This window comes from Balearica regulorum, chromosome 1 (assembly GCF_011004875.1).
Source record: "Balearica regulorum gibbericeps isolate bBalReg1 chromosome 1, bBalReg1.pri, whole genome shotgun sequence".
Taxonomy (NCBI): Eukaryota; Metazoa; Chordata; class Aves; order Gruiformes; family Gruidae; genus Balearica; species Balearica regulorum.
The window spans coordinates 150194530-150218431 of NC_046184.1; the positions used below are offsets into that span (position 1 = coordinate 150194530).

At 43.7% G+C, this 23902-nt stretch overlaps 1 protein-coding gene across 6 annotated transcripts in view; it reads right to left on the reverse strand.

The window, feature by feature from the left end:
- ST6GAL2 (ST6 beta-galactoside alpha-2,6-sialyltransferase 2) overlaps positions 1–11261 on the reverse strand; it is a 55470-nt gene extending 44209 nt beyond the window's left edge. For 2 of the 6 annotated variants that reach the window (XM_075739202.1, XM_075739194.1), the window contains exon 1: positions 11092–11261. In XM_075739202.1, the coding sequence (XP_075595317.1) occupies positions 11092–11244 (153 nt within the window). In that variant the 5' untranslated portion in view covers positions 11245–11261. Of the gene's footprint in view, positions 1–9903; positions 9970–10691; positions 10937–11091 lie in introns of those variants that run through there. The other 4 variants (XM_075739206.1, XM_075739217.1, XM_075739211.1 and 1 more) reach the window with 4 other exon arrangements.
- Positions 11262–23902: the final 12641 nt, after the last annotated feature.

The following is a 23902-nucleotide window of genomic DNA, read 5'->3' on the forward strand; positions in this document are numbered from 1 at the left end:
GGGCCCTGCTTACTGAAGAAATCATTCAGGGAGTCTCTATGCAGAGCACTACAGTGCTGTGCGGCGATGCTTGAGCTAGCTCAGGAATCAAACGTTGCATCCTCATACCTATATAGTCTGCTTTGCATTCCCTCTTCAATGGCTGTGGGTTTGGTGCTATCATCACCTGAAGAATCGTCAGGGCACCTTCAACTGCAACTAGTTATTGTTTTCAAAAAAAATAAAGAGCCTCTGCATCACACACGACAAAAGCAGAGTTCCACATATACAGTGTGCTCTAGCTGTGCCCTTATTTATCTCATGACGACCTTGCAAGAGCAACATATATTCCAGTGACTGCAAGGCTTAATTATTTTAATTCCGTGGTCCAGGAGTTTTCAGCAGGGTTTCTCTATTGCTTGCAGCTTTTGCAGACTGTAGCAGTATATCTGATCACTGGTTTAAGTAGCTGTGATCACATTACACCCACCCTGCACTGTTCTCATTGGCTGCCTATATAGTGGCAGATTGATTTTTAGCTGGCTCTGTTGGTCTTTTTAGTGCTCCTTAATAATAAAACGCCCAAGCAAATAGAAAACCTTCTGATAGGTATTTTATGCAGACACTCTTTTTCAGGGAATTAACCCATGATAATCTACTGTATCTTGACATACAATTATATGTTTGCTGTGGGGTGTGTTTTAGGTAAGAAGCAGTAACCCCCCTCTGCTACAGACGCTAGCACCGGTACAGATGCTCGTGCCAGTACAGATGGCAAACAGGAGCACGCCCGCGCCTTGCACAGACATGGAGCACCTCCCGGACTCACGAGCTGCAGAGCTCAGCAGGCGCTGGGTGATCCTCCCTGAGAGAGAGTCCCACCAGGCAGCGATCAACAGCACCTTGTCTCTTCCAGGAGTAGCACCTCCTGACTTCTGCCAAGTCTCTCCTGGTACTTTTAAACTCCAGCCCCGGAAAGAAAAATACAATTGAGCATCGACTTCAAACACTCAGCCGCTGCCTCGGAGTGAGGGCTCATTCCAGCTTGACATCTGTTCCAGCCCTGCTAGCTCTGTTTATAAAATGACTCAGTCAAATTAATTTAGTGTCTTTAAATACAGTGTATTTAGAGACCTTTGCTCATTTGGCTCCACCTTACAATAGCAAGTACCTGCAACGGCACGCTTTGGTCTTCACATCATGCAGAAAACAGCACTCAGAGCAGAGGAAAGGGTTGGTGCGTAATCAGATCTCACTCCTATACAGAATTAAGTTACAGCTAAGATGCCCCCAACTTGAAAAATAAAAAGCATTTCCAGGCCCACAAACATTTTCTCTGTATTTTCTAATACCTATCTGAAATTTTGCAATTTTGGCAGCTAGACATTTCAGGCTACAGATGTTTACACACAATGAAGAGCAGCTCAAGAGCACCCATGGAGAACACCGACCCCAATCTTAGGCTATTGGCACCCCCATGGCTTTCCACTAGGGAAACTCCAAGTGACAAGATGACCATCAACCAGAAACATTTTTCACCTGGAGGTGAGAGTACTAAGTAGGCCAACAGAGACACTCTGTTCTACCAAGCAGAGAGGGAAAAGATCTATTCAACAGTGAGCTCTCAAACCAGACACTCCTATAAGCTCTCCAGTGAGCTTAACCAAAACTCAAACTCTCAAACCAGAACTGTGGTTCCTTCTCCAGTGGATATAGGACTAATGCTTCTGCTTTACCAAATGTGCCTGTACACAGCCAGGCACAATGTGGCTCCAAGCTATACTGCTCTGAATTTACCCTTAAACCCCTCCCACAACTAAAATAAATAGCAAAAATATGATCAGCCCGAACAAGAAATAGCAGTGAACAATTAAGATGGAATGAATACCAACCACGCAGAAATATTTCTAACAGAGAGATTAGCTTTCTGTAATAAACTCTGGTTTTAACCTTCGTAACTTCAACAAAGTAAAACCCAGTCACATGAAATTTCACAGTCATGGTCTTGTGCCAAGGAAAGCTTCTCTGGAAAGTCTGAGGTAGATCAGCCAAGGCATCTTGGAGATATGAGAGTTCCAGAAAAGTGAGGTGTTCTTCATTTGTTGGACTGTTTCCTAATTTTTTTTGGCTCATCATAACTTAAAAATGGTTGGCTTAGACATTCCAAATTTGCTTGGCTATTACTGGTGCCTTTGACTAGTTGCAGGCTATTTTATTACTAAATGTGGGTTTGTACAAATTCTGAGCGCTGCAGTTGTTAACACCACACGCTGGTTTGTATATACCGTAGACAAGCCAGCCTGGCCCACTGCAGGCTCCTCCATCACCTCATCAGCTGTGCTCAGGAGGCAGCATCAAAGCCCAGGACCCTTCCCTCAGGTTCAACTGGGTGTAAGAACTTGGCTGGACTTTACAGTCTCCATGGAGGAGCTACGTTTCATCAGGCTGAACAGAAACGGTCCCAAGGTGCTTCCACCACCAAAGTGCCTCTCTTGGAAAGGTAAGTACACTCCAGGCACAGATGGTTTCCTCCCCAGACTTATCGTCATCCTTCCATTACTCCTTCAATCCATACTTAGCCTCACTCTCTGATTTGCCCAAAACTTTTCCCAGGGAACATCCACATAGCTCCCAAGTACCCCCTCCTCCAAGGATTACTGATCCAATCTATTGTCCATTTCCATTTCCGCAGTGATTGCAAACTCAGTGCTGGGGTCTGGGTGCTTCTACTGCAGCTTATTCCCTCTCCCTGCTCCACTCCCTCGGTCTCCAAGGTCCTCTTCTATGCTGGGAGCCTTATGCACACAGACACAACATACCTCATTAGACTTCTGGGCAGGAAAACCCAGGGGGAAGATCTCAGCCCTCAAGAAACAAATTTCCCCTGAGCAAACTAAAAGCTTTGATGAACCCTAGAAAGACTGCGGGTAAGGAATTCGCTCCTGGTGGGGACTGCTCTGTTCACAATCTTGATTTTGATAACGGATACTATGGCAACCTCATGCATCTCTTGACACAGCCTTCAGCATGGTCAACTATTTTAAACAATTCTCCTCAATCTTTGATATTTCCTTTGACAATGAATATCACCTGCCGAGCTGCCAGGAAAACAAGCAGTGCACAGCTGATCAGTGGTAGAAAACATTAGGACATTAAAGACACTTCTCCGTGAAGTATGTTTCTACACAGAAAATGCCTCAGTTACAAAGAGACCTATTCTTTTTGAGATGCACACATGCATGACTCCCATTCACAGGATCTATGTGAGTGCATCCAAAGTAGAATAGGCTTGAAAGTGTCTACATTTACCAAACATTGATCCCACACAGAAGTGCTTTTTGAGAATGACACATTCTTTGACCTACAGCATCTTATTTCTGGTTTCCAGAAACAAAAGATTTCACCATGACCACATCACCTACATTTAAAAAACGAAAATGGTGATACAAGCACAAAAAAAATCCATAAAATATAAATTATCTACCTAGTAGACAGTAAGAACTGAAGTTTTTTCCACATTTCTCATCCAACTGCATCATCATCACAGCTCTTTGATTTGTACTGGCTTCCTATACCTGTTCTGTCACCTTTTAAATGCAGATAATCTACCTCAGAGGTTTGCTCTTCCTAGGAGAGACCACACAAAGCTCAGCCAAGTTTTACAAAATACACAGCCCTGTGCTGGGTCGACACGAACCTGTGGAACACCAAGGAAAGCTGCAGGAAGAGGACTTCTCACGGTCTCCCACGGAGCTTGAACAGCCTCCACTGCCCTTTGGGAAGGGGTGCTACCTCGCTCCACCTCACTGGCCGCTCTATGAGCTAATGAAAAGAGCATGAGGAGGATCTGCATGCACTTTCCTCCCCCTCTCAATTCACAGAGGGCCAGTCACAGGCTGACCCTAACTTAACACTCGGGCTGTAAACTTACTTAACACTTGTAGAAGAAATTATTTTTTTCAAACACACTGATGGCAGCATATGGCCCATCGACAGGTTTATTATTTTAAGACACTTTTTCCACCAGGTTATAGTCTTTTTTTATAAACATATGTTTCAGCACATAATAAAATCACTAAGAACTGTTTCTGAAACATAATCACTATGCAGGCACAGAAACTACTTTTCAAGGTTTGTCAAGATAATGAAAGAAACAATCTTTTAAGGGACTTTCAGTTTTCTAAATGCCTTTTCCTAAATGTCTTTTGAATCTCAGGGTACCGAGAGTTATGCATGTTAAACAAAACAAAAAAAAAAAAAAGAAAGAAAAAGAAAAGTGAGTTGTCTTTGTTAATGCCACATCATTCTCCATTTTGTCAAAGCAATCATTTTTATACTTAGTAAAACTTCTCCTTCAGCTAAGCAGACCTTTTAACTATGCTTTAAATCAGAACATGAGTTTTATGGGTGAATGATATGCTTCTGAAAATGTCAACACGACACAGCAACAGCCATGCAAACTCATTAGTGTAAAACCATCCTTGATATTCTGTACTTTTCAGCTGTCCTAATAAAAGGTCTGTGTGTGGAGTCAAGGCAGTTAGATCACAGCCTCGCATCCATCTGGAAGACTATATCCAAGTTAAATGTCCAAAAACATGTCATTGCTTGATTTGCCTATAAACCACATTTGTGTTCTTAAGAAGTAACACTTCTCATCTATGCAGCTACAATGCAATTTCTATGCTAGCACCACAATCTTTAGGGGAAAAAAAAAAATAAATCATACAGTGCACACTGCTTTCTTCAAAAAATTCCTGCACTCCTCTTATTCTTAATGCTTCCTCTATAATGCCTCATGATATATTTAGCCCAAGCAGGCTTTGTTTTAAAACCAGCTCCTTCAATACATCAAAATATGACCCAACTCACGACTGTTTGCTAAGAGCTTTGTTTCCTACCACCCAAGTTTATTGTCTCCTGTTGAAAGGAGCCTGCAGCTGGAATACAAACTAGGACTCGCAGGGGTCTAGATCCCAAGCTTACTTAAAGGCAGTGCAAGACCTTTCATGGATTTTACGGGACTGGGTATCAGACCTGTAGTTCATGAAGACACTAGAGGCCTTCCAGACTGTATGACGCGCTACATTAAATGCTCCCGAACCACTGGAAAAAAAAAATTGTAACCCCTTTGAACATTTTTTTACTATTTAGGGTATTTTGGGGGAGAAAGAGTATTTCTGCAGTTCCTCCCCCACCAATGACCCTCCCCACAAGACACAGATGTTTTACGGCACTCGAAAAAATAATCAGTCACCAGCAGATTTGATGCTTAAAGAAAAAAAATCCTTAATTTTATCATACTCGTACTGCTATAATTGGCACGCGTGAGCTTGCATTCAAAGAAAACTCATTTGTTAAAATTAATCACCGACTTCTCAGCCAATTGGTCAGTAACCACAATCAAGTCTGGAGATGATTAGCTTCACTGGGAGATACAGTGTGCCTTCTATGATGCTTCCACAGGATGAAATCCTGAACCCAGCGAAGCCTTTGAATATTTTGCAAGCAACTTACTCAGATGGAGCCAGGACCTCATCGATGCTGCTGTACGCTCTACTTTTTTTCTGCTTTTACAGATTATGCCTTTCTAAGAGAGACAGACCAACAGCTCCGACACTAAAACGCTCTCTCTCCACCAGCAGACAGACCTCGATCAGCCATCACGCGTCCCTACGCTGTGTTTGGAAACACTCGACTGGCGGGATCGGTCTGAGGCGAAGCTGAGGCGTGATGTGCTTGTTAGCCGCTCTAACGAGTCTTTCAACAAGGGGGCTGGCTCCGCTCATCTAATTTTGGGCGGCTACTCCTATGATGTGGAAACCTGTCTATTAGAAACCACATTTCACAGGTGACTAAACAGCCATCAGGTGGTAACGGCTTTCATTTGTTACTGACCTCCATTCACCGCCGCAGCGGAAGGGGAAACGGCCCCATGTCCACCTGGTGCCAGTCCAGAGCCAAACACCTCCCGCTCTGCATAGTGAATTATAAGATACCTACAACATCTTTCAGCTTTGCAATGCGTTGTGTTGAAACAACACTTTGAACTAGCATCTTCTTATCTAGGAACCAGCCTCAGAAAAGAATGTAAAATTCTGCACTACTCGGTTATGCAAAGACTGAGGGCATTTTGGACCATGACTGTAGAGCACATCACTACATTTTTATACACAGAAGGTATGTACTTAGGTCCCTGTCCCTCAAACAGAACATCATGGGCGGAAGAGCCTTGGTATTTCATAGTGCGAGGATCAGAGCCTTTGCTGAGGGACAAGATAGGACAGTGACCAGACCAAAAGCAGTCTTTCCAGTGATGGACTGAAAGGCAACTCCACTACCAAAATTAGCATAGCAGAGCTACTTTAAACTAAGGATCTTATAAAGATCCCTCATCAAGTTTTACACCCTCCAGGCTCCATCAATGACATAATGAATTCACAAAGTTGCAGAACAAATCACCCCATCTCACTAAGTCCTCTACATGTGGTGGACCACATATCTTCCACTCAGACAGGTATGTATCACAAGGGAAGAAGAAACTTTCCTTTACACAGTTAACAGCCATTTGGTTCACATGATTTTGCGTTCAGTCCCCAGAGCGCACTCGCGGTCCCTTCACAACCCCAGCTATAAAACACCCTAATCTCGGATAGTATTTATACAATTTAATACAATAAACAGTGGATTGTACAAAGCCTGCGGTGAATACTACTCCGATGACAATCGCAGAGCTCTGCAATGAATAACATTTACTTTTCATTTACATTTAGATTTCTGAAGTGCAACCTTCCAGAAAGCACAATGCAATAATATGCACAACCAGCCGCGCTGTCACATCGCCAATAAAATTTTACAGCAATCCAGGCCATCACATCCCAGAGCCCAGCTCTGCTCCGCTTCCCCAGCTCCCACCGAACCTCCAGCCATCTTCAGCAGCCTGGAAGATTCGGCCTCCCCAAAGCGACAGGCGTCGAAGGGGGCTTTGAAGGCCCGTAGACCAACAGGCTCTGTCAGAGCATCTGTTGGGAGCGAGTTCCCAAGGTCAAGGACCCTCATCAACAACACTGGCAACAGTGTCCCTGATGTTTAACTCTTCAAGCGTTTATCTTCCCAGAACTAGCCAATCTTTTAAAAATGTATAGAACAAACATAACGATTTTGGCATGCTTTTCCCTCGAGGCCAACTATCCAAGCACTGTTTCTAGTTAAATTTTCAGACCAAATAAAAATAAATCTGAATTTCTTTTCACAATTGCTTTTCTCAGAGTGTTACTGAGGAAGAAAAGCAGTTTTCTATGGTTGCACCATAGAAAAGACTGGATCTAAAATACAAAATGCTCTTAGGACCCGTAACACATATCAGGGTTTTTTACATTATCCTCAGGTATAATATGGTAGTTGTAGTCAGCTTTTCATATGATCTTGTACCCTAAATATGACACCATGAGTTTTAATAAATTCCATTTATTATGGAATTAATACATACGATTAAGCACATGAAGAAAGGGTTGCTGTATCTGAACCCTTTCCTGTAAATTCTTTGTGGCACAGATTTCATCCCATGCTGCTACTTTTACATTCTTAAAATAATTTTCAAGACACACAATGTCACTGGAAGAAATACTCGTAACTTCAGAAACCGTTTTAAAACTTTCAGGAAAAAAATAATTGCAACTTTCCCATTGGCGTCATGGTTTGGTGGATACCTAAATATGAATGACAGAGTTTTAAGGAAGATCAAAAGATATTACCATATGATGGCATGCAGAACAATTGCTCTGAATTACTACCAGCAAAATCCCAACGCAACTGCTTTCAGTTATGCAAATTGGAAATGTAGTGGCACGACTGCAAATGAGAGCCTAAAAAGTGCAAAGTTCAGGAAAAAGCCATGCATGCAACTGCTCCAAAAATAACCATGGTCAGATAAAAGTCTGAAAGCAATTATTTGGGTTGAATATTGTACACAGACCACTGCACTAAGCTTCCATAATTAAACAAGACAAAAGTTCAGATGGTGCCTAATAAACCATTTACTACATTAATTATATTCAAGTGTGGCAGTCTAATGCTTGGTAATAACTAACAACAAGGGAAATAATGTAAAGAAAAGTATCTGATGTTGTAAATTTCTTTCTTTTCTATTCATCAGTACCAATGTTACTAGCCAGCCTTTCTAACACACTTCAAACGCATGAAAGGGATACTGCTTAGTGTCAGGAAGAGCTATTTAAGGGTTGTAAACCTTTACTCTGAGGAAGCCAACAGTCTTACTTGACAAAAATTATTTCTGCACTACGAAAGCAGCAGCAAAGCCTGATTTTCCATTCCTTGAATCAAGTCCCTACGCCTTTGTTCCAAAGTTATGGTGTCACAGGGGAGTCCCATTTTTTTGTAGCAGCAACAGCATCTCACAGATTTCCCACTGACCCTATTCCCTGGATTTGCCTTCACACCAATCACACAGCATTTGTATACATTTGCAATTTTAATAGTATTTGCAGCAACTTCTTATCAACACAATTAATATTAGAGATTAATATATTTTGGCTTCTTTTAATGCCATTAGTAGCTAAATACATGGAAAATGAGCCCACATCATATGCCCAAGTACTTCTCTGTAGACTGCCAGCCAATTGCTTAGCAAATACAGAGAAGTTCCCAAAACACGATCCAAAAATTACTGCAGAGAGATTTGCATACAATTTCTGATGGACCAGTAGCATTCCAACAACTTATGTAAAATCCAGCATGCTCCACTAGTATATGCAGTAACTAGCATACATAGAGTCAATTCACAATGGAATCATGAGGATGCTACCAACTGGATGCTGTTTTATCTCATTTCACTAATCTGAAAGAGAAAAAAACAAAACAAAACAAAAAACCCACAAAAAACCAAATTCTGTACGATTACAAGTATTTTCTATTTTGCTTTCTTAATTTTAAACTGGGAAATGGTATCTCCAGATTTTATTTATGCACAACTCTCTGTTTAATCTTAGAGGGCATATAACAATCATTTTGCAGGTTTCAAAGAAGGACAAAGATAATGTGAACATATAACTTTATCCATAATGTCTTTCCACTGGGACGTTTACATGTGCAATCCTAACACCCCTTTAAGCTCCTTTTACAAAGTTTTTATAACACCTTCTCTATTGTTTGGCCTCTCTTTTCCTTTCCTCAGTAGAAAACACATCACACAACATAGATGTAGAGGTCTGCAACTTTGCAACAAACCTCTAACATTTTCTATACATCCTCCAACTCTGAATGTGCAGTGTGGACAATGCTGGGAAATCCTGTCCTCTGCCCGGATCAACTGTAGAAGAAAAAGAATTCTCCGACTACCGCATCAGGCACTGTGGAGGTCCTAAACTCCATCACAGAAGATTTCTGCCTACAAATAGTTCAAAGTCTTGGCTTACAAGATCTCAAATCCATTCACAGCAAATGGCAAGCGGAGCCCTGCCTGCTTCAGCAGAGGCGTCTGCCAGGACGCCCCTTTGTTGTCAGCGCCGAATATCCTTGGGTTTGAATATACAGGCAGGACTTCACCTCCAGACCCTTTATCGCAGCTTCTCATGCAGCAACAAATAGCACATCTTTTCCCAATAGCGCAGCTTTTGGTCTTAAACAAGACATACACAAAACCAGTAACCAGTGCAGAATTTCCAGTCAAACAGTACTTTAATTGGAAAGCGCATGTGAAGGAAAAATACCTCTATACTTCAAATTTAAAATAATAATAAAAATCCCTGTTAAAAAAACCTGCAAGAGCTTCATCTTTAAATGGAAAAAATGTAGTCATTCTTTCCCCATATCCAAAAGTCCCACACTATCAAAGCCAGCTGAATTATTTTTGCATGAGTTTTCCAAAGGTAAAAAGATATATACACACATATGTATTAAAATTACCTGGATGCAGACACCACGCCTGGAAAGTTTCATTGCAAAGGGTTAAAGTTCAGAAAGTTTGCAAGACTGAAAAAGGAAAATCAGATTGAAAAACGAGCAAAAACCTTAACCTTGAGGTTTGCTGCTGCCTCCTGCCTATCCCTTAACATTTCTCTCCACATGAAGAAACGAGATGACTAAATCTTACTCCAACAGTTACCAACTAAATTACTTGAACGAGTAACCTCATCAGAATTTTTTTCTAATTCCAACTGAACCACATTACCATGACAGAGTAAACTACAAATGGTAGAGTATTAGAGATGATAATGTTCCCGATAAAATATATAAGCAGACCACAAAAGCGATCTACACTGCTTATTAAGAGGCAAATTCGCAGAGATCTTTTTTTTCCCCCTTTGAGAATATCGATTTTTATATGCTAATACGACCGACTATTTATAAGCGCAATCTGCAAAAGCAAATATAGAACTAATAGAACAGCCTTGAAAAGCAACCACAAAAAAAGGTCTCATTTAAATTCCTGGAAAGCACTGCTTCTCTAAACATATCTATTCAAGCTCTCTTGAGCAGGCGAACCTGACTAAAAACACACCCTGCACGCTCCCCGCCTGAAAACTGTTAAGAAGCCACTAAGCTATGCCACTGAGAATCCATATGGCTTCACGTATAGGATTTTCCTTCCAGCAAACGCTGCACAGTAGAAACCCTCCCCCTCTCCCTCCCACCCCCCCCCCAAAAAAAAAAAAAAAAAAAAAAAAGTGCTTTCCGCCCGGGGGTGCCCCTACCTACCGCCGGGGCGCTCAGGGCTCTCTGGGGTGCCTGCCCCCCGAGGTGCTGCAGCCGGGGCGGCACGGGCGCTCCGCCTCGCCGCTTCCCACGAGGTGCCTCTCCCCCCGCATGCTGGTGGCCGCCGCACGCACAAAGCGCAGGGAGCGGGCGGCCGCCGGGGGCAGGCGGCACCCCGGCTCCCGCCGGATCGCAGCGGTACCACCGCCGGGAGGTGACACGGGCAGCGGGCGGCTCGTAGCGGCGCGGCGCGGCACGGCACGGTACCGCCCCCCGTCCCCCGGGCGCTGCCCACCCCCCCCCCCCCAAGGAGCCACCGCCCCGCCGGGGCCGCCCTCGGCCGAGCGCCCCCCGCGCCGCCGCCCGGCCCCTCCCGGGATGGGGGGGCGGCCCCGTTACCTCGCGGGCGGAGCCGGGCGCTACGGCGGCGGGGCGGGAGGCTGCGCTGGCTGCCGGGCGGAGGGGGCCGCCTGCCTGGGGCCGGGGCCGGGGCTGCGGCGGGGCGGACATGCCGGGGCTGCCCCGGGGCCGTGCCGCGCTGTCCCGGCTCATTGTTCGGGAAGGGTAGCGGCGGGCGGGGCGGCCCCGGCGGGAGGGGCGGGCGCTGCGGCGGGAGGGGACACCCCGGCGCCGGGGGTAGAGCCGCACTTTCCCCGGCGTGGGCAGGGGGTTGGGGGCAGTGCTGCATCTTCCCCGCGTGGGGGGAGCGCATGGGGCCGGAGGCAGCGGGGCGCCTTCCTCGGCTCTGGCCGGGGACGGGGAGATGCCCGGGGATGGGGGCGGGGGGCGGCGCTGCGCCTTCCCCCGCGGTGGCGGGGCTGGGGGGGCCGCGCTGCACCCCCAGGGGTCTGCGCTGGAGAAGTTCAAAGCGGGAGGGAAGGGTGGGAGGTGAGCGGGCGGGGGCCGGGGCCGGGGCGGCAGGCGTCTCGCCTCGCCTCCCCCCGGCCTGCCGAGCACGGAAAGCGCCTCGGGGCTCCGGCATCGCGGCGGCGACCGAGCTCTGGCACCCGGACCCCGGCGGGGCCGGCCGGGCAAGGGAGGTCTTCACTGTGACGGGTCCGGAAAGTTGAAGGCATGGTCCTTTACTCAGCCCTCCCCCGTGAGCCGGGGTGGTGGGACTCTCGCACCCACGCGGCGTGGAAACGCCGCAGCCAGCTTTGCCTCTTTAAGCTTAGGCTCCGTTAATTAAAGAAATATTTTAAGCTTAAAGGTCTCCTGAGAAGAAACACATTAACTCGCTCATAAAGCGGGTAGGAAAACCAATGCGCTTACAGGGCTGTTAGATCAGCGAGCACAAAGGAAGCGAGAGATGGAATAGATGCTAAAGGAACTACGGTAAATCCTCCCTCACGCCGCTGGACCCAAACGACGCTGATCGCCCCTGTCGTACTTGCAGTGTCTGTCCAGCGGTACAGAGCTAGAGAAATGTTTGCAGTGCAATCGTCGCTATCCTTTCTCAGCTTGCTGAACAGCTAAAAATATCTTCAAGCATGTTTTACCGTCTTTGTTCGGATTGAATAGTAGTTTACTTTGCAAATAGTCTAAGTAAGTCTTGGCTTACAAATGATCAGTACAATGATAGATAACCCTTCTTGTGCTGAATCTGTGTTTTAAGTTAAGCGTCTGTGTAAATGCATCTGAAACTGTAGCTTCTTTGTGCCCATATTTGTAAGGTATAAGATGATCAGAACAACATGCCTTCAAAGCTATGAAACAAGCGTCGAAACCAAAACAATTAGCACTGAAGTAAAAAAGATGCAATTTTCTAAGTTAAGAGGTAACATCTTGGAAATAGAAGAAAAATCACAAAGATGTGAAAGGCAAACCACAATCAAGAATGGGTTAACAGTTTAAAAAACATGGTTGTTGAAAAAACTCTCCACACCAAATAATGATTGTAAATCCCAGAGAAGTTCATCCACTCCATTTAACTGAGAAGTTTCATGAATTGCAAAGAAATTAATGAATATAAATGTCATTTTTTCCCCTCAACCTAGGACATTGTGGAAACAAATTTCAGACCTAGAGCTAATTTCTTCAGAAATACAAAAATCCTCAGTTATCAATGTGATACGATGCGATGCAAATGGATTGCCTTACGTACATGGGATAAAGGGAAAAAAATTGCTATTGAAAGGGACTGCGATGTAGATACATCCACAGATTGGTTCTATGGGCACACTGCTGCTTGAGGGATAGTCCTCTATAGCATTCATTCAAAAATCTAAATTTATAAACATAATTAGCGATTAAGGGATGGATATTTTCCCAGTAGTTTTTTTGCTCAGGCTTGCTGCATCTGTCTATAAAATGATGTGCTGGCTCGTACAATAAACCATGAGCACGTGTTTTAAGAAACAAAATGAAAGGTAGATACTGCTTACTCAATGTTTTAATTTATTTAATTAATTTGAAAGTAGGAATCTAAATTTGTAGAACTCTACAGACTTCCCCATCTGTTACTATTTTAAAATGTGCTGGGTTTTAGTAGGCTCATTTTTAATATACCAGTGAAACAGAATTTCAATTTGGAATAGAATGTAAATGAATAGCATAAATTAAGTGAATATTACAGGGAAGCTGGTAGCACTAAGATATTCTACATGGGAATCTGAGGCAGATTAAACACGGCATCAGGAGAGCTTGTCGCCCAAAGACTTCCCTCTCTTTCAGCAAAAGACTTCCAGAGTGGGCAGTTGGATTGGTGACAAATAGCGCTGGTTGAGCACAATTTTTATTGACTGCAGTGGGAGTCATCCCTACACATCTAAATGTAAAATTTATCTGCAGAAGGCAGGTGGAGTTATTCTGCAATCCAATAAGGTTTGCTTCTGCCTTTGACATTTTGCTTTTGGCTTAGACTCCAAACTCCAAAATGGAAGAGCTCTGCATCCTGTATTTCTGACCATTGACCTGATTCTGTCTTCAATTACAGCGGTGTAATAAAGAACGGCATCCCTGGAAACCAGGAAAGTGAATTGGGTAAGGTCTGTGAGATCAGCATCAGGTCCCTGCGATGTCGGAGCAGGCCTGCGGAAGGGTTTCAGATCAGAGGACAAAGTAATTGCTGGCAAGTCCAGAATGGTAAAGAATTTACTTTCACACGTTCATAGCTTGCAGAATTTGTCTTTTATATAAATTGATAACAATAGGGTAAAGTTACACACAGTTGCTGTTGCTTTGTTATTGAGTTTGACTACTGGTATAGGTGCATCTATCACTTTGTTTTGTTACAGTGTTAGAGCAGTGCATATAAATAAAAGGGATAAATAACCTAATTTACTATGAGCAAGAGTCACAGTATATTAAAAACTGTGACACAAAGAAAGCGTTCGCCTCTCCTGGAAAAAGTTTTATAACAGATCTTTGTAGTCATCATTTAAACTGGCAGGGTACAGTACACAAAGATCCTTAAAGCCCAGGCACAAACTCATTCAACCTTTTCAAAATATATCCTTGGTTCGTATGGCTCCACTGATGTAAAAGGGAATTTTTCCACTGACTTTACCAAAGCTGAGTTTCACCCTAGTAATTGCAATTTTATTTCAGAACTATTCTGGTTTTGAACAAAACAGGTGCTCTTAAGGTTACGTTGGTGAGTAAGCCCTGGGTACCCGCAGATCGTGCATCTCCCGCTTCTCACGATTCCCCAAGATCGTTTTCTGCCATTAGTCTTGGAGGGGACGCATGGGATGGGTTACTGCTCTCTTTCTGCAAGCCCTCAGACAGCTTGGGGGTGGATGCCGTCCCTGTTTGGGGCCGGGAAGGAAGGAGCACGCTGCAGCCTGTTCCCTGCAGCACCTCAGGAAACAGTAAATCTAGCTCTTCAGCAGCGCTGCCTCCAGGTAAGGCTCCTCTCGCCCGGCATTCCCGTCCTGCCGCACCCAGGAGGACCTGGAGTCGTCACATGCCGTGTTTCTCGTTAGTGCTGACCTGTCTTTTGTTTCTAATCATCAAGTAGGTTTTTAATAAGCTAGAGTTACTGTTGTTGGCTTCTGCACACCTCAGACGCATCTCGGTGGTGTAGCTGTTCAGATGCAGACGTTGATTTAGGATCGGAGCCTACAGAGCTCAATTAACAACTCTCCCTTAGGAGAGAGTGTGGCCTGGTTTCTTTTTCTCATAGCATCTCATGGCAGGTGATTGGTAGAATTGCCTCCTCTCCAAAGCAAGCTGGTTTTTTGCCCTTCAACATCCTGATGAAATCCTCCCTGACTCAGTGGCAAGGTGGTTTAGTTTCAGGTGCGTACGTACATTTGGCTGGGCTCACAGGGCTTGTCGCATCCTGGCTGGTGGGTACTGGTGTGTGTACAAGGTGTTTCTAAGAACTCCTTTTGTTTGCACAGAACAGGCAGGGGAGGAAAAAAAAAAAAGGGGAGGGCGTCTGCCGCCATGGCATAGATCATCTCGGAAAGAAATGTGCATCCTGTTGCACGTGTATCTGATAAGCCAGCCCAGTTGCAGGCCAGCGTTCGTTGCATCTGAGCAAAGCGCAGTAGGAGATGCAGTGGGTGTGAATTGGGAGCCTGCCACCAAGTGTGAGTGTGAGCTGCACCATCTCTGAAGCAGCCCTGGGACTCAAAGATACGAGGGACACAATTTCTTTCTATTTTTCCCAGCTTATGAGGGAAAGTGGTAACTTACTGCTGACCTGACCTGTATTAATAAATAATTCTTATCCTTCAGTGCTGGCTCAGATGTGGAAGCTGGTAAGCAGAGTCACAGCTTATTCTTTGCTTTCCTCTCTCTCACATTTGCCTTAGGAGGGACGCATGGACTTCCATGTCCACAGCATGGACTTTCAGCCAGACCAGGGTCACCTGTCCGTTTACTCCCTTGCATATGCAAGTCACCTCTGTGACTTCTCCTCATCAAGGAGACAGATTCATAAGAAACAGTAAAGTGCTAAAATGAAAAGACAAAGGTGCACAAGCTATCTTCAGCTTGGATTTTTCTGCCAATTGTCACATTACTGCAGAAGTCATCCCCAAGCTTGAAAAAAAGTGAACTTCAGCTGCATCTATAAAACAAATAGGTAACAGGGTGGGGACTTCAACTTGAGCAGGGCAGGGAGATCGCTTCTGTCCTCTCTGGTGCTCGGTCCCACCGATCTCAGTTGAGGTCCTCCAGCCAGTGTTTCTGTGGTGCTGCACAAATGTTTTAGGTGGAGTCACAGTTAAAATCGCAAACATTGTAAATCTCCATCCTTCATATTAACGAGATTGCAAAGCCCTCACAAGCAGAAGACTGTAGCATCCTAAGGATGGGCAGTAAAATGTTCCTAAAGACTAGTTGCTTTGATGAACTCGAACAATGATCTGATCCACTTTTTTGCTGAAGCTCTGGAAGTTTCTGTCCATTTTTCCTCCTGTTATTTATTACTATTAGTAGCACTCGTTGGGTGCTATGTACCTTGGCTTGATTCCTTGTCAACTTCCTTTCAATGGAAGTTGAAGATGCTAAAGTAATTTGCAGCCTTTAGGCAATTTTTATTAAAAATCAGTCAGTGCAAAACTTCACTGGAATTCAAATCCTGGATATTCTGTATATGTAAATAAATGTCTAGAGATAGATGAGTTTTGGAGCAAATTTTATACACAAAATTACTTAGTATTAATCTCTGCCTGCAGTCTGTGGTTGTGATTTATGGAGGCATTATTGATGAGCTGCAGTGGGCTGGCTCTTTGGTTGAAAGGTTAACTGAAATAAACATGTTTTTATGTAGCAGGTTTTCGAAGAAAAAAAAGTATGATGTGCCGCATCTGCTGAATCATCAAGACAGGAGAATGGAGAAAAAAATTGGTTTTGGAATGACAGCTTTCTCAGTGTACAGTGGGGTTCTTGCTTCCTATTTGAAGAAATACTTATTTACGGGGATGGTGTTATCAGCAGGGAGGCAAATACATATTCACTCCCCGATAGCCCTTTCTGCCCAGCCTGCCCGCTGCAGCACGTGCCTGCCCGGGGGCAGCCCCGGCTGTGCAGGAGAGGCCGGGGCAGCGTGCAAGGGTGATCCCTTCGGGATTAATCCCTTCAGGCCAGGCAGCATGCCGTGCCGCAGCAAGTTGTGCAGCTGCCATGGATGAGGAGAGGCCTCTCCTGTTTTGCTGTCGCTTCCCCTTCTCAAGTTCAATTTGAGCCCCCACACCTGAAGGGATCTAGAAGATCCTTCAGGCTGTCCTCGTTGCCACGGCCAGCCTCCACCTGCACATGTTAAGGTTTTATCGGATGTAACTTAAAGGTCCAAAAAAAGTGCCCCTATACCATTTGATTGAAGAGCTCTCAAAAATTCATGCTCAGTGCCTGGCTCCACTCCAAGTGTCCCTCCTTTGTGTCACCTGGGCACTTGCTGTTCAAGGGCAAGGTGCAGTGTTCCTGCAGGCGGAGGAGCGTCTCTCAAATCGGGCGCAATCGAGGGCAGGATTCATAGCCTGAAGTGGGATCGCGGCTTTGCAGAAGTCACGCACGCTAGTTTCACCTGGTTAGGAACCACCCAAGAAAGTTAGTTTTCTGATAGGAATTACTTTATATTTTGAAAATGGGTCATTGTTTTCTGGATGATTTAAAATGCAAGGGAGCTTTCCCAGGAGTAGCTCAGTTGCTGGTTATTCATTGCTCCAGAGCTAGTTATTGCTAGTACACTGTACCATGTAACTTGGTAGCTGGACTGGGAAATGCTGCCTTGCTTTTTGCTGTACATAGCCTAAAAAAACCCCCATGACTCGATCTCCGCTGCAGAGGAGTGCAGCCATATCAGTGTAGCAAAGTTGTTCTCATCATGCGTGCTTTCCAAATGCTTTAAGACAAATAAAGAAATATGAACAGTGGTTTAATGGCTATTTGCATACATACAGGCTATGTATCATACTTTGAATATGCAAATACTGTTTTTTTAAGACAGTTAAAAACACAATTAAAGTCCACGGGGTTTAGCCAATTACTGTCACAAAGCAAGTCAGCAATTTTTACCCTCCATTGTTAATACGAAGAGTTGGCAAAACCTGTTCCTATCTTGCTTTGGTATTTTCAGATCAGAACTTTACAGTTCAAACATTGCCTGGTTTGTTTAAATAATAAAGGCAGGACTTCTGACGTTAATCTGGGAAAATAACTTTTAGGCTGGTTTATTTTGTGTTCCCCACCTTTTTTGGAGACGTAGAAGATACCATACAACTTTACTCTGCTTTGCAAGGCACTTGAATGTGTTGCAGTTACATCTGCAAAGACGTTAAATATGTTGCTGAAATTGGTTAAATAGAAGCTATTATATGAAAAATGGGAAAGTAAATAGAGGCATACAAGAAAAGCTGTGTTTTGAAATGGTGTCACTTTTCTGCAAGGAATAGACATTGAAAAGACAACTTTAATTAAAGTCTTTATTTTCCAGCACATTTCACAGTTTAAAGATAGTAAACAGTAAGCAGTGTTTCCCACTCGGCAATAAAATTTACTCTTTCCTTGAAAAAAAGAAAAAAATTAAGACCATTTTGTGCAGGGAACATTCTGCCCGAGCGCATAGCACTGGGTATGAACAAGACCAGGGTTCGTCCTGCTCTCAGGAGGGAGGTGGCATTTGGGCGCCTGTCACCACGGCTGTGAGCACACCACCCGTTTCCCAATTCTCTTGCCCCAGCTGAAGTTGCCCCAGTCCCCGTCCCACCTAGGTCTTCCTGCACAGAAATGAACTTTACTGTTTCTCAGCTTTCTGCGCTCTTGTTGAAGGAAACAGATGCTTTTCTTTCCCTCTCTCCCCCTCGTCCGCCCCCCAAACCTGTCCTTTTTATCTTCCAAACTTTTCTGCAGCTTTCTTGCTGTGCCAGTACCCTTCTCAAATTTGCAGTTTCCTCCCAGACAGAAATCTGTTTATGGCAATGGGTGGAAAAAAGTTTTAAAATCTTACTGAAAAAGTTGGAGGCCAATGTTTGAGAAGCATTGTTTTATTTTTCCTGTTGTTTATAAGCAAATGGCTCAGGTGGAGGCAGTTTTGGTTCCAGTATATAGGGCAGCTTCCATCTCCCAAACATTTATTTTAGCCACACAGGCAAGGTGGCAGAGAGTTGAGAAAAGGGAATTAATGTTAACCTTGGCTGGAAAATAGAGTTCTGTTTTCAAAAAAAAGAGAAGAAAAGGAAAAGAAAATGTCAAGACTTTGTTCTTCATTGAGGCGAAACAGAAACCTTTTGAATAAGTTCAAGGGAAAACATGCTTCCAGAAGAGCCAGTCATCAGCATACTTCTCTGGGATGTGGAAGATTTCAGGTGTGTGTTCTTACTCTTCCTCACTGGGAGCAGACACTTGAAACCCATACCCCAGTTGGACACCCCATGGCTTCTGGCTGCCTCTAGTAAATGCTTCTCTTTCCCTCTGGATTTTGAACAAGAGTCTTGAAGTGAGAATGGAAATTTCATTGAAACTAATGTGTTTCTATTTTCATTAAATTGTAATTTTCTGGCAAAAATAACAGCTTGAAAAATTGTTGGCAAGATCGACCAAGCATGTATAGCTCTCAGAATAGAGGGGATGCTAAAGAAAAATATTTGGGTCCAAACTGTTCTCAGCTTCAGTGGCAAAATATGGGTGCAGCTGAGGGCAACATGCCCTTTGGTTTGCCAGGGAAGGGAAAGCATTTCTCCCAACAACTGAACTGAACATTGTGTCCCTTCTAGTGCAGTGACGATTACACAACATTGTTTATTCTCCTTTTTCATCTCATCCATCGTTCACAGCTCAGATTTCTACAGTGATTCCACCAAGTCAGTTTACTGTATGATGCAAAATGAAAGTCAAGTTAATTTCGCGCTCTACCCACCTCAGTCTGATTAACGCAAATTAAATTTTGTGCTAATAAGACTGAGTGTGTGGCCATAATTGGAAAGCCTTGAGTTCCTCTGACTGCAGGGAAAGTGCTCTTTTTCCCTGCATCATGAAAACATTTGAATCATAACATCTGGGAAATTTGCAACAAACAATGGTATCAATTTGGGCCTCCATATAAAGTTTATTCTGTTTCTCATCAGGGACCATGAATACATATCTATATCAGATTGCAGCCCTTGAAACATTTGGCCCAGCTGCCCACCAGAGGAAGACTAAAGGAGCAGTGACACACACCTAATAAGAGGGAACTGCTGAACATCTGTGTTTCTCCATTACATGGAAATCCTCTTGGGCTAATAACTGGCTGCTATACCTTGAATTCAGTCCTGAATTGGTCAGGCAGTTGGACTAGATGATCATCGTAGGTCCTTTCCAGCTGAAATTGTTCTATTCTGTTTTATTCTAAATCTATTCTATTCTATTCTATTCTATTCTATTCTATTCTATTCTATTCTATTCTATTCTATTCTATTCTATTCTATTCTAAATAACTGGACAATTATTTGATTCTGTTACCAAAGTCTGAACAGGTCAAGTCAGTGGGAAATGTTGCTAAGGTCAGGATCTTTCACCAGCCATTTGGAGAAAGAGGAAAAAAACCCTGGAAGTGAGAGCTCAAAGACTGGCTGGAAGGGAAGGCAAGGCAAGACTTTGATCTAAAGATAAAGAAAACTTCAGAACTGTGAGGAAAGAGTTTGGTAAATGTGAGTTTGAGTTTATAGTCTTATTCCATTTAGATCTATATATTTCTTGTATTTGCTAAAGCAAAGATTGTTTTCCTCAACTCCAGCAATGCCCTCTTGCTCCAGCTGTCACCTGGTCCCAGAAGAAGAAATCTGTAAACCCAAAGTTACAGCAGAGCCAGCAGAGCCAGCAGGTAGGGTTTGGGAAAAGGGTGACTGTAAGTTCTGGGACTATGGGAGATCCTGGTATCAGTGAAGTTGTGCACCTGTGTAAGACCGAGGTGCATTTGTAAGATCAAGGAAATGTGCCAGAGTACCTGGCACCAGAGATGATGCAGGAGCACACTGAGATTTAAATAATATAGAAGCACATAAATCCTGTACACTGGAATACAAACAGAGAAGCCCAGCGAGTGTCAAACAGGATAGGAGTAGTTGTAAATATAATGTACCTGCATTATAATGGAGCATCTACACTTCCTGATGGGAATTCATGGGGATGTATATCATCCATGGGCTACCTCTCTTAGCAGCAGGAACATCATGATTGCACAGTAAGTTTATCAAGTATGAAACAAGCCAGCAAACTCTTTAAAAACCTCTCACAGCGTACCATCCTAGTGAAGGGTTTGAGAGTCAGAAATGTCACCACTCACCAGAGAGCTGTTCAACTGATGTTTTGAAGTCAAGCCCTGCTCTCTAACCCTGGGATCAATGGGAATTTGCTATTGTTTCCTGTGGAGGCAGGATCAAACTCCTAACTAGAAGAACTGCAGCACCACTTTTGTGTGTCTCTATCAGGTCTGAATTTAGTTTTAGCAATATAAAATGGGCTTCTCCTATTTGTCCTCTGTCTCTCTGACAAACAGCCTTGTAAAGTAAACATTCACAAAGCAGGAAGAACAGATTGTACATGGCTGTAACAACAACATGTTTTTGGTCTGACTGCCCCATAATATATGAAAATAAGAGCACAAAAGAACTGTAAATAAGACAAGGGTCTGAGCACAAGCTAGCCTACTTGTACATCATTTCTATTGCAAAATGAAGCAATGGGACCTGGGCTTGTATAGCAAATAGCCCTAAATTTCTTCCCTCCCTGCTGCCGTGGGAGTATAATTTAGGTGGGGAGTATTGTCTCTATGTGACATCATCTTGAAACAACAGATTTAAAAATGGAGACAGGTAATATTCCCCATTAATTATATTCCACATCTGTAAAGCATATACATTGCACTGTGGATAAATAGAGCAACCTTTGGCAGCAGGCTTCCTGAATATCTGTAGCCAGGTTTGTCATTTACAGTTTTCTCATCGTTTTGTACAATGGGAGCAGACTGGCTTCTAGCAGTGGATGGGAAAAGGTAGGATTTTAATGAGCTATGAGTGTGGAACAAATGAAGGGGTGTGCACTGTCACCCACCTTTGTGGAAGTCGGCTGTAAAACCTGATATCTGAATGCACAACATACACCCAATGTGGCAACACTAATGGAGGCATCTCTTTTTTACTCTAGGTATGGAGAGTATTTTTATTTTTGCAAATAAACACGCGCATCCAGGCACCAAGGATGGAGTTGCAATACCAGTAGTTGTGGATTGACATACATTTGGTTATTTGTGATTTGGTTTTGGTGTCTGCTGAGCCCTTGCTTTAAGACTGACGTTTGGCTGCGGCAGCACAAAGGCACAGGGAAATCTGCTCAAGAGCTAAAGATCTCACTTGAACCATGGGACACCCTCAGACCATAGAGAGTTTTTTCTGGCACACAGGATAAAACAGGACCCCAACCACAGTGCGATGTCCTCCTATCGATCCTAGCAGTTGCTGTTACTCAGCTGGCAGCTACAAGCCAGTGGTGCTGCCTCAGAGCCTGCCGGCTTGTGCCGAGCGTGTGCTCCCTCCCACAGCCACACTGGCTGGAGGGGAGGCTCCAACTCACACCGCGCTGCTCTTTTCCAAGTGCTCCCGCCCCGACCTCACACTCTCCACGCTAAAGCCGGAAGATGAGGCAAGGGTAGACTTCAACCCACTTACGTTGCGGTATGCTTTTGAGTGGTTTGTTTGGCCTCAATAGATAAGTCACTAATTTTCTTGTCGTCATGGCTGGCTCTTGCTGTATTGTCAGCTTGAATGTTACCGAGGGGTTTTTGAACTGGGGAGGTAACTGGGCTTTTAACAGTCTGTGGCAGAAGGGAATATGCATTAAGCCATTGAGAATATTTCATCACAAAGAAGCTTTTGAAAGAACACATCATATACACCTGCCGAGAAGCATTTCAAATAATTGAGTTGATGATAGTGGAACAAGCAAAGTGTTTGTGAGAGAGTGACACCGCATCCAGCACACAGAGGACTAGCATTATAATTAATTAATGCTCATAGACGTTTCCTTAGCACAGATGCTATGCTTTTCTGTTCTTCATCCTTTGACAGAGGAATGCAGGGGAGGTGAAAATAAACAGTCAAATCCTCTTTTTAAAGCCTCACACAATTGGTGATTTCAAGGTCACTCTATTTACTGATGATTCTCTGTCACCAGTAATACCAATTTTGTACTGAAATGAATCAAAATATGTTTATTGTAGCAGCCCCTCTGGATCCCTTACCTCCTTCCCTTTCCTAAAAGTGGTAAAATAATAATAAGATATATTAAATAAATATAAATTTAAAATTTGCTTAGAGTATGTATTTTAGAGCTCTGGTGTTTAATGACAAGCCACGTTATTCAAATAGGTATAAAAATATTTATATATTGAGTTTTTCAGATGGTTTTGCAATCCAGCCAGCCTGGGTAACGTATGATGAGATTCCACAATCACTTTTCTCCCCCACACATATTGATGGAAACCCTCACAGCCAAACACAATTGCATACATCTCTTCAATCTGTGCGTAGGTTATTACTGTAGAGGTGGAAGAGCTGCATACATAAACCACTCGCTGCCCTACCTGCAGTAACAGAGCCACAAGTCATTGCTTAGATGCATCCATCTGAATTTTTATTAGTTACTTCATTTTGATGAAGGTGGATTCCTGCCAGCATCCCATTGAAACCAAATCTTCAACAGATCTTAGCGTTACCAAGACTTCTGAAAGGTAAGGTAAAAACTTGGCGAGATAAATTGCCATCCCTAATACCTTTTTAAGTTGAACATGCAACAACAGTAGCGCAACTTGCTGCCAATTTTTTAGGGTTATCCTAAACTAAAAGAACAGGATGAAAATATTTCGTTCTGATGATGCACTTGTTCCTTTCTTATTTGTCTGGAGCATGATGCAGATTTGCATCATGTTATATCCTGACAGTGTGAAGTTCTCAGGTTTTTAGTACAGGAATGGCAGTTCTATACAACCTGAATGTTGGGTCCATATGTGTTTGTGCATGCAGTGTGCTTATGGACACATTTTATGTGTTGATTAACAGGTCTGTCTTTTATCAAAAAAATCTCTGGTTGACATCTGTGCAAGGTTTGAGAGCTGTGACTGCTTATGCACTTTCGCAAGCATTATTTTGACTGGTGCACTGGAATTCCGCTTGGGCTTTGCAGTGGCACTTCATTTTAGGAGTAATCTCTGCCAGTAACACCTGGTACCTTATTGACGAGGTGACATTAGTCCAGTCTTTACTTTCCTTAACCTCCTTCTTCA